General features: G+C 34.4%; 1 protein-coding gene across 1 annotated transcript; it reads right to left on the minus strand.

The window, feature by feature from the left end:
• Nucleotides 1–709: 709 nt before the first annotated feature.
• Nucleotides 710–11,570, minus strand: LOC105426761 (putative inorganic phosphate cotransporter). The gene is made up of 8 exons (XM_011638144.3): nucleotides 11,051–11,570; nucleotides 4,121–4,377; nucleotides 3,485–3,730; nucleotides 3,140–3,224; nucleotides 2,723–2,940; nucleotides 2,327–2,476; nucleotides 2,099–2,231; nucleotides 710–1,719 (listed from the first exon to the last, which is right to left on the minus strand). Exons 1-8 carry the CDS (start codon nucleotides 11,073–11,075, stop codon nucleotides 1,283–1,285), a joined length of 1,551 nt encoding a protein of 516 aa, XP_011636446.1. The 5' UTR covers nucleotides 11,076–11,570; the 3' UTR covers nucleotides 710–1,282.
• Between the last annotated feature and the right edge of the window lie 55 nt (nucleotides 11,571–11,625).

The following is an 11,625-nucleotide window of genomic DNA, read 5'->3' on the forward strand; positions in this document are numbered from 1 at the left end:
TTGTAAAACTTACATTCGAGAGATAAACTTATTCTTGGTTTAGTTATATAAATTTTGTTTCATAGAATTTTAATTCAGATCTTTCAATCAGTTTTGATCTTTGTAAATTTAGCCTATTAATTTTATGATTCATAAAAAGATTTTCTTGTTTTTGTTGAGTTTACTTTTAGTGTATAATATCATGATTTAAAAAAAGGCAATGATTCGGTTACGTTCATTCATTTATCCAACATTTGACGCCACCTTTTGGTCAGAAGATATACGAAGAAGCAACAGTCGTTGTACAGCAACAATCTGTTGTATGTTGAGTGAGATGTCTTCATGGTAGATGGCAATAGTGATGAAATTGTACCTCTTTACCAACATAAAGTTCTAAAGTGCTAGATCTAAAGTTCTAAAGTTTTAAATCACTAATTAGTTAAATACTATGCTAATATTGTTAACTATTATTTCAGAATATTCATCATTGATATCAACTATACTTTTATTAATAATAGTATTAAATATAAATAATTATGTATTTTAAAAATCACGTTCTTCCCGTGACTCGTAAAGATCAAAATAGTGGAATATTGTCATAATTTGTCTAATATTTTAACATTATTAATTTTCTACATTGATATCAATAATGATAATGTATAATTTTAATAATCTTTTTATGTTAGTTTATTCTTGAAGTTAATATTATAGTTAATATTATTAAAAGATATTTTATATGCATTTGCTAAAAATATATTTATTTATAAATCTAACTAATCATATCGAGTGTACATATACTGATACATACCCCTGTATCTTTATTTTTTTATGTAAAAAATCGTGCGAAATTATTACACTATACTGATACAAAATAAGTGTAAAACACACTCAATTACTTCTACATTATTCAATCCTGAACTTGGCAAAACTAAGAAAGCGAAACTAAGATTTTAATTCGATATAATTATAAAATGATAGAAATTATAAAAAAATCATTAATTTTATTATTACGTAAAAGGTGTCTTTCTCATGCTACTTTAAAAAACATAAAATATTAAGCTATAATAAATTACATCAATTTTGTTAATTAAAAACCCTATTCTAAATCTCTAAGCCAAAAATTATAAGGCAGTGAAAAATGTTTTATTCACTACTGCCAAGCTAAGAGATATTCATCGATAGTTCTAAAATCCAAAGATAATAAAAACGAATATTGTCCCGTTTGGAATAAATCGTGTCGCAATAAATCGACACTTTTATCGCCGCATTTGATTTGCAATCTCCTAGCGAAATCTCGAAATCGTTACGAAATAGTTTTGCTTTTAAGGGGAACCGATTCGGGGCCATCTTCGACGATGGCGCCGTTTTTCTTCGTGTTGCTACCGGGCGAATTCCAACTTTGTAACTTGCCAGTACCGAAAATAGCGAATGTCAATGCGCCGATGAAGTAGATGATTGCCAAAATCCAAAAGATCATGCTCCACTGCGCATAGATTTGATTCTTGTACGTGATTTGTCCAACCATGTGGCTGCTAAGGAAACCACCCAGTGAGCTGAAAGTGTTGGCGATACCGAATATGGTCCCGGAGAAATTAGGCGCGATGTCGAGTCCGTTCCCGAGATACCCGGCTGTTACGCCACCATTTATTGTTAGAGCGACGGTAAATATGGCGACCGACGCCGCGCGATTGCAACCATAGTACGCTTGGATCACCATAAGGATGCTGGGAGTTAACTCAGCTGGAAAATCGAAATCTTTTTATCATACCAAAAATATCTTCTAGTTATAAGAAAGTCAATATTTATTAATTTACATAATTAATAATAATAATAATAATAATAATATACCCACACATACATAATTTTGTGTGTGTGTGTGTGTGTGTGTGTGTGTGTGTGTGTGTGTGTGTGTGTGTGTGTGTGTGTGTGTGGTGTGTGTGCAAATTATATATATTAAGTTTTATACAAGCTGTTTAATTAGAAAATTTAATATAATTAATAATTAGAAAATTAATTATAATATTAATAATAATTAGAAAATTTAATTTTGTCATCGTAGTTAAGCAAAAGAAAAATAAATAAATTCGAAAATAAATAAATTCGCGAACATTTTACTTACCAAATATTGTGAAAATTTTGCGTATCGTGGTCACTGATAATTTGTTAGTGCGAAGCAAATAATCAGCTAAAGTGGACATTGATAAAGAAAATAAGTATTTGCCTAAATAGGGTAATGATGATAACAGTCCGTTCTGTAAAAAAACATTTTCGTATTTAATATGTATCCATCAATATTTTATTTTGTGAAAAAAATTGTTTTTTACTAATACTAATTGATAATATGTACCTCTTTAATGTTAAAGTGCAAGATGTACTTCATATAAGTTGGAAGTTGATTGACAATAGTGAAATAACAGAAGACGCTGCACGCGTGCGTTATCACGATAGCCCAGACGGGTGCTGATGTGAGCATCGAACGCCACGGTATCGGTAGATGCTGCAGTAGAAGAGTATTACATTAGTAATTCATAATAAATATTGATCAAGATCTCATGGAGAATAAGTAAAGTGATGTTTCGTTAACCGGGAGCAACTGGCAAACAAATCTTTTTCAATTTAGACTATGCTATCTGCTGATTTTTAAAATTTTAAAATAGACTAAAGTGGAATAATGAAGCAGTTAAACAGTGAAGTAGTAAAATAATAAAGATAAATATTTTAGAGAAATATTTTCTACTACAACCTTCATGGTAGTGGTCGTTCCGATTGAGCTCTCGATAAAGTTCCGCTCCTCCGCATTGATGCGCGGATGCTGCGACGGCGAGTCAAACACCAGCAAGAACCATGTCACGCTCCATATAATCCCGATCACGCCGGTCACATAGAACACCGACTCCCAGCCGAGCGAGGCGATGAGGAATCCGCACAACGGCATAGTTATCGCGGCGCCGAGCGACGAGGCTGCAAGTAACGATGCAAGTTTATGGTGCGGCGCTTGATGCAGTCGTGCATCCGTCGCGACCATAAAACGGCTGCGTCTATCTATCTATCTATCTATTTCGCGTATACGTTTCGCAGTTTCTTAAGAGCACGGAGAGAGGTATTGCGGCATTGAGGTCGGCCTGAATTTCGCATGACGAATTAGATCGTGATCATTTACCCATCATGTTAGAGACGAACTTGCTACGCTCCGTCGGTGGAATCCATCGAGCAGTCATTGGCTGGATGGCAGGCCAGGTGGCACCCTGATTTGCGAGACGAATAAATTTTGAGAGATTTTCAATAATCAATGTGAATTGTGTGATCGTTTGATCGCAGTCGTGTATGAAACTTGATTGAACGTAATTGGATTACGTAAATTGGATAAGAGAGAGATGCTCGATAGATTCAGACGTTAGAATTTTGTCTATCTGATCGTTTCTCGTGAAAAACGCGGACGCGTACTTTTTCTTTTTTTTTTTTTTTTAATTATAATGATTCCTGGATGAAGTAGCGAAGTACGTACCAGTAGGAATCCTAGTATGATTCTCAATGCGATGAGCATGGGATAGTCGAAGGTGGCGGCTAACGGTGTCAGCAGAGTGAGGAAGCTCGATAGCAGCATGCTGTAGCCAAAGACCCGTTTGGTGCCGATTATCTCCGCGAGTCGACCGCCTGGTATCTCCGTAAAGATGTAACCCCAATAAAAGCAGCCGATGATCAGATTCACCTCATATTCGTTCCACGAATACTTAGTCTGGGCTCGTTCTTCCTGGGATTAAAAATCAAGGTATTCGTGAAAGATAAACCCGCAAGAAATGAAGAAACAAAGATTGATATGCGCGTATACGTGCATGTATAAAAGAAAAAAAAAATCATATGGATCAGTCTTAAGGTAATTATCAATAAAAATGAGAGAGAACGCGAAATCGAATAAGAGAAGATAATCCTAACGATCGGTCAAAACGAAATGATTTTAGACTCTGAAAAAATTGCGATTAAACTACGTCGATTTGGCGTCTATATAAGATCACGTTCATGCGTTGCGTAACTATTTGCGATTACTGAGGTCATTAACCGGGCAAGTTCGGCTTTATGCGAGTTTCAACGAACACGGTGCCAGTGTGAGAAACGCTGATGCGAGCATGGTGCCGTTGTTCACCTCGTTGACTCTATTAATGTTGACGTTGGCCGCCGGGGTCCTGATGTCGTCGATCGGGGTGAGGTCGTTCATCATCGTCGCCTGGAGACCGCATTCGTCCAACAACGCCGATTCGTTGGAATGCGAATGTTGATCGCTACTGTTGCTCGGTGCCACCATCGCTACAATCGCTATCATCAGATTCACGCGTAGCATATAATTCAACATGAAGCCGAGAATCACCATAATATTCAGTACCTGCCTGCATGAGAGACAATCTGGAAAAATATTTTGTGGTCATTCGTTTCGCGGTTTTGTGGCCTCACGATTCGAAATCGGTCGCAAACGTTTCGGTCCATGCATTAAATTGATGCAGAGTAATGGTCGATTTTATTTTTCGTTTCGATTTTATTTAACGTTTCTATTTTTTTACTATGAATTGTGAAATAGAATATTTATGTCTTCGATAATATGAAATAAAATATGCAAAAATATTATAATATTATATTTGAATATGTGTACAAAAGAAAGAAGAAATGTCTTATAAAATCAGTACTTTTTTTTATTTAAAATACTGACTTTGGAAATTTGTTCGAGATACTTATAAAATAATCAAAGAAAATCATAAAATTACACAACAACTCTCTTATAGATCTTTACGTAACAATTTTTTCTGTAATTTTATATACTATTTTAACGAAACTTGGTTTAATACTTTATATTTATATTTTATATTCAATTTTTTACGATATTTTTTTTAAAAAAATATAGATATATTTTAAAGATTATGGGTAGTTAATATGTGAAAATCCAGGAAAGGCTACATTTTTCTTGATTTCTTCTCACATGTTGTTAGTCAATTTTATTTACATCGTTGACATTGTTACTGACATTATTGTTTTGTCTAATTATGACATTTCTTTTACACAGTTACACTGTCTGACAAAGTCCTGTCGAAAACAAGACGTACTTATATATGTGACTAGCGAGCGTCACATGTCCCAAGTGCCGTAAACAATTTTTACGTAACGTCAGCACGCAATCCATATAACTACGTATAGTTTCGGTCCATTATTGATTTCGATGCCTATTACTTAAGACCGGAGTCATCTCGAGGTCACTTCGTTGGGGATTCCGGAAATTACAGCGCGCGAGGTCACGCCTTCAGTCGAGCTCCACATTATCACAAATTATCACATTATCACCCGAGTCCCGAATTATTATGCAGCTACGCAAATGTCTTTCGCTTGCAGCGCGTATCAGGCAGAATGGATTAATTAAAAGCGCGATTGTGCCAATTCACGATGCCATCGCGTTCTCATCGGTTCCGCTTTAATGAGGTGACATATATAGATGTATCGGACTTCCCGGTCATGAGCGATACTCGACGTTTCCCCCGTTCGTTGGCAGATCGCCGAAATTATTTCAAGAATGACGCGAGCCGGCCAATTATTTTCCCCTTTCCTTCCCATTTCCTCGTTTACACGCGCGTCTCGCGGTTTCGCAAATTTCGAAGCTGCTCCGAGCGAAAGCTCCAAGTTGGACGAAATGTCCAACTGAGCGGGTAACCTTGCGCGAGGAGCTTGCGGAGCGCAAACTTAATCGCAGCGTAAACAGGCGCACCTCATCCACGATATTAATAGTCAGTATTAGATCGCCTCGGATCGTCCGCCTTGCATACACGCGCGATCGTATCCACAAAGCTGACTACTTACTTTGCTTATCGCGAATTTGCGTTCGAGGTTATCGTAGAGGCATTCGATGCTACCGTATACGTACAATGAATCATCATGCTTTGCAAGTATCAAATTTCTGCCCATATAGAATCTAATAACAAATCGCCTTGGCCTATTTCCCTCCGATGGAAGCACGAATTGAAATGAAAGGCGACGTACAATTTTCGTGCAATTATCAGAAATGAATAATTACTGGAAATAAAGTACGTTTTTTTTGCAATTTAAGTAAATAGCCGACAGGATTAGTAATCGCGGGCAAGTTGATTTCATTGTGGACTTTACTTTGATAGAATTTTATCTGCAGGAAATAATGTTGAAATAATGCAAAAATGCTGAAAAATTTGCTTTGATGGGGTTAAGGCAATATTTCTTACGTCAATTAATTCTCGTCTTTGACGCACTTAATTATTACAACAGACAAATGTCTCGAGATGAGCAACAAATAAGTCGTGCTCTATTGCATAATCGCACGTGTCCGTCTTCGGCTCACGAAAGTGAGTGGTCATCAATACGTGAATGACTGAGATTTCCTGGGTTGAAAAGGTGCGCGACCGCGACGTTGGAACAAAGAATCCGATGCGGATAATTTGCGAATTAAACGTTCGCCGATGCAAACCTATGTCAGCGTTGTCGATGCAAAACCGTGCTCTAACCATCGTACCTGACATATCTGACGTAATCGCGACCGCGAGTAAGGTCGAATGAAATCGCAGGCAGGTGCATTCCGCGTAGAAATAATACCTTATTCTGTCGATTTTAGTGATTTCATGCATGCATAAGATCCTTTCAGAGCCTCTATATTTTTATGCAAAAATTGTTTATCATCATCAGGAAGAGTTAAATATAAATTATTTTTATTATTATCGCTCATAGTTGGATTTTCTAACTTAGAAAAAATGTGAAAGAAAAAAATAATTTTCTTGAAACACATTCTATATTTGCGTATAACAATTATAGTCATTATAATAATTACAATAATTAAAAGATTTATCTTTATTTATATTTAAAATTGATAAAGTTTATATATCGTCCTGATTTTAAGTTTAATTTTAATTTTTCTTAAAGATTTACTTACAATTTTATTTATTATGCATTAATATAATAAAGTTCTTGCGACGTCCTGAAATTGACTTTGTCTATTTTTTTTTATTAATTCTATTTTACTTTCTTAACAAGGGAATTTGATGGATTATTTGATTATCATTTCGTTATATTATATGAGGAAATGCCGCTGTCGATGATACGGATAATAACAAAAATGAAATCAATTGAAAATATTGTATCCTCTATTAGTTTTATTTTAATTAACGTTCAAATTAAAATATTTTATTTCAATTTAAATGCATGTGTTTATACGTTCATTTACGTTACATAAAATCTTTTCTTTACAACTGGATTTGGAAACGAAACAGTTTGAAAACATTCGACATTTTATTGTATCGTATAATACTTTTCATTTTAGCATATTGGCCGTAAGCGCTGTTCACGCATATGGGATTACTTTGAGGAGGACGAGATTCCCGTAGATGCAATTCGGGTGATTGGAGAGAAGTGCCTATTTAAAAGTCCAATCTGACCGATATAATAACGACGCAACTCGCAAATCGAGTATTCGCCACGTATGTCGTGCTACCCACTTAACTGCTATTGCGACTATTACGCTCCCCGATCATGTGGCAATGGAAATTGGTACTTTAAATGCGGGGAATATATCGCGTTTTTAATATTAATGGCTTCTTTGACCGTTCGCTGATAACGGTGACAATATGCAGCATGTATTTTTTTCGTATTTTATTTCGTATTTTATGTCAAACTGAAAAATATTATGTTAATAGTTAAGCGAGATAATGTAATTGATACGTATGTGAAAAACTATTGAACCAACGAAGGCGTTTATTCAATTCGCTGGTTCTATCAATTTTACAATTTAATTCTAATGAATATTATTTATTAATATTTAAATCCTAATGAGTATTGTACTGCACTTGATGAAATTCGATACCGAATATTAAGGACGATAGATTTTATAATAATAAAATATTATTTTTCATAATAGCGCATAATAAATTTGATCTCCTTTTTACTTCTTTTTTAAAAGATAGACACGTTTTTACAATTATTAATTAATAAGAAATAATAATTCATTTTTAAATTAAGATAAAAATAAATGAAATTGACATCTTCAAGATATTAATCGTTTTAACTTATTATTATATATATAGAATGAATAATTAAAATGTTTATGTTATTTGTAAATTATAGCAGCGCTTTCTTTTCTGTTACAATAAGTATGATATAATTCCGTCATAAATTTATAGAACCATTAGCGTCACTTGCACGTCTCATATTAGTGTTACGGGATTAACTTGACAGACCAGCACTTAAGGCCGCTAATCACGATTTTTACGACCGCCTTTATATTTGATCATTAAGCTGGTTTGACTTGAACGCAGGGTTGTTGATGACCTCGATAACGTAACACTGGTTTTAATAGCCGGAAAACTTGACAGCACAATACAACATAATTAATGGTTTGATTAATGAATTGATTCTATGGTGGAAAAATTAAGTAATTCAATTAATTCTTATCATAAAACATAATTATGTCAAAACTAAACTTTTTGGGTTGTTGAAATTATGAGATATATCTACAAGTTTCTAAATTGTTTAAATGATAAAATATACATTAATAAATAGAATAAAAATACAAAAGGAGAAAAAGCGGAGATGTTTGACATTTAAATGTACTAGTGCATATTTAAATATCAAACATCTCCGCCTTTTTTTCTTTTATATTTTTATTCTTTAGAGAAAAATTAATATACGATCGTAAAACTCTTTATCATTGATAAAATCGAAAATCATATAAAAGTAATTATAAAAGTTTATCGTTAATAGAGGATTTTTGCAACATGATCTCTATTTTATTTCATGACTTCATGAACTTTCGTATTGAGATCTATGACATTTTGCACGTTATTATTTGTGTTGCAGATCAGGCGCTATCACGACCTTCACCCAGAACTCTATAGACGTTTTCCCGCCGGCTATTCATAGCGATTTCATCGTTTTGCAAAGGCTCAAAATAGTATACCTGCATGCTCCCCTTAAAGCCAAGTTTGATGACTTGCAGCTTCAAGGATCGGAAAGCAGCGATTCAGGTCGCGAGTTTAACGACGGCATTATTATCTACGAGATTCGTCGTCATATGCATTCGCTTCTGATTGGTCGAAGATTAGAGGTTGGTGCGTCGTCGCGTGGACTGTAAATGTTGAACCATTAATAGGCGCTCGTCTTTTGCCGACATGCGAACGTCGTCGGCACGTGTTAACCCCAGAAGAGGTGAGGGTTCGGGGGCAACTAACGCTCAACTTTCAATCGTCATACATTACACTTATATTTTATGTAAACTTCATTTAGAGAGAGAGGGGGGGAGGAGAGAGAGAGAGAGAGAGAGAGAGAGAGAGAGAGAGAGAGAGAGAGAGAGAGAGAGAGAGAGAGAGAGAGAGAGAGAGAGATTATAGATTTTCGTATAATCATTTCCTGTATGCATATGCACTAGATATATCAAGCTACTAATGTGCTTTTTACCAAGCTAATGTAGTATTTTTATTTTCTCGTGTTCTATGTTCTATTTTATATATATTTAAAGTATATTATTTATGTTTAAAGTATGTGTCTTAAAACATCAGTTAATGCACATAAAATTGACTTAATGTTCCTTTAATTATTTCTTTATTTATTTTTAAAAGATTTTATCATTCTTAAATTGACTTCTTTTATATATATTTTCATTTCTATAATTGGTACAAGATGTCAGTAATATTATAGCAGCTATGAACATATATTTCCTGGTTATAGATATTTCCGTATCATTACAATTTAAAATTGTTATTAAAATAATATATTATATATGTATATATATGTGTGTGTGTGTGTGTGTGTGTGTGTGTGTGTGTGTGTGTGTGTGTGTGTGTGTGTGTGTGTGTGTGTGTGTGTGTGTGTGTGTGTGTGTGTGTGTGTGTGTGTGTGTGTGTGTGTGTGTGTGTGTGTGTGTGTGTGTGTGTGTGTGTGTGTGTGTGTGTGTGTGTGTGTGTGTGTGTGTGTGTGTGTGTGTGTGTGTGTGTGTGTGTGTGTATAATATTGTATGTTATATACCGGAAGTTGATGTTTTATTACTTTAATTTGTCGTCGGTTTGTCGAGTTACGCGCTGGCTTCTTGACGAATCATCATCCCTTCCCGTAATAAAGAATGCATTAACGTTTAAGCGGAAGCCGCGTTCATTGCCGTCCGTCGCAAGACACGCGCGCAACTTAAGTTATCATAAATTTGTTTGTCTTTTTTTCAAGAAAATTATGTTTCTGCAGAAAAAGATTTGTCAGAAAAAAATAATCATTTTTAAAGATTATAATAAAAAGTTGAGCTTTAATAAAAAAGAATAAGATTGTCATCAAATAATTTTAATTGATATTCATAAATATTACATTATTTTAATCAATAATTTTAAAATAATTTTAAGATTTATTTTAAAATAAAAAAATTTTACGGTACTATTTGTTTAAAATAAAAAAAATCGAATATGCGAATACAATATATGAAATGTGTACAAAAACATGATTATTTCAATCAATTATGATTGTGTTAGATCATCATGCTAATGATAGAAAATCTAACAGAACAAGTTATGAAATCTTTTGTCACTTCTACGAAATGAATACAAAGTGATAAATATCGCACGTCACATGTTTAGAATAATATTTGTAAACGGAAATATTTTAACTAGCAAATAGATTTCATCAATAATAATTGGAAAACAACTTTAACTGGTTAAACTGGTGTAACTGGTTAAAGATTCTTTTGTGTTTTATCACGACGAAATGTAAATTTGTATTTAAATCTAAGTGTAGATCAAAATACAAAGAATCGCTTCTGCTAACCGCTTCTATTAATTATTAAGATTTAAATTATATTTTCTTTCCCTTAATTATTTTAAATTTTAATTGTCAATGTTCAATAATATTTAATAACATATACAATAACATTTCAATAATATTTAATAACATATACAGTAACATTTACAATAATAAAATAATCCAGTAAAAAAGTTTTTTTATTAGAATTATTTTTACTTTATCTTCAATAATTAAAAATGATAAAAATAAATGTTTTTACTCATCTTTCTAACCCCTTGTCACGTCAACCGCCATGACTTACCTAGCAATCTGCGATTGGACGCCATTTTTCCATTGGATGATAATATGATGGATATGATTCCAAACGATTCTCACCGGTGCATTGGCCTTTCAATTTCAGAGCACTTGTTAAAAATTCGGTTCCAATAGTGTTTTCTTAATTATTCCTATTCAAGACAGATTTCCTTCAATTGAGTACGGTCTTTCACTTCACGCGTGAACTGTCATGTCACTTAAATACGATACTTGACACGCGAGAGAGAGAGAGAGAGAGAGATTGAATTTTCAACCCTTCTTAGAGAACGAACTTTCGGAAGAGCTTGTTTCTTCGCGTACGCTCTCGCCAGCAACTGGCTCGTACACTCGCCGTGCTTTAACTGTACTCTACTTTAAACGCTGCCAAAAATCTCGGCTGTAAATCGCGGCGCTGCCTGCTCGGAAGACGAAGGAAGGCGAAGACGACGAAGAGGAGGCCCGTCAATAGCGTCAGCGTTGCGACACCGACGTCTTCCGCGGGCTGCGTCGTTCTCCCGCTTCGCGTTTCGCTTCGTACGGTAATGTTCGTCGTAATGTTCCTCTGTGTCGTAACGAAGGCTG

This window comes from Pogonomyrmex barbatus, unplaced genomic scaffold (assembly GCF_055798465.1).
Source record: "Pogonomyrmex barbatus isolate J1 unplaced genomic scaffold, ASM5579846v1 scaffold1, whole genome shotgun sequence".
Classification (NCBI taxonomy): domain Eukaryota; kingdom Metazoa; phylum Arthropoda; class Insecta; order Hymenoptera; family Formicidae; genus Pogonomyrmex; species Pogonomyrmex barbatus.

Bases quoted from the DNA above. Each gene is read 5' to 3' on its own strand.
- LOC105426761 (XM_011638144.3), bottom strand. From the start codon at position 11,075: ATGGCGTCCAATCGCAGATTGCTAG. The intron at 2,477-2,722 runs GTTGTAGTAGAA...CTTCTACTGCAG, and splicing joins GAACGACCACTACCATGAAG to CATCTACCGATACCGTGGCG. The intron at 1,720-2,098 runs GTAAGTAAAATG...TCGATTTTCCAG, and splicing joins CAAAATTTTCACAATATTTG to CTGAGTTAACTCCCAGCATC.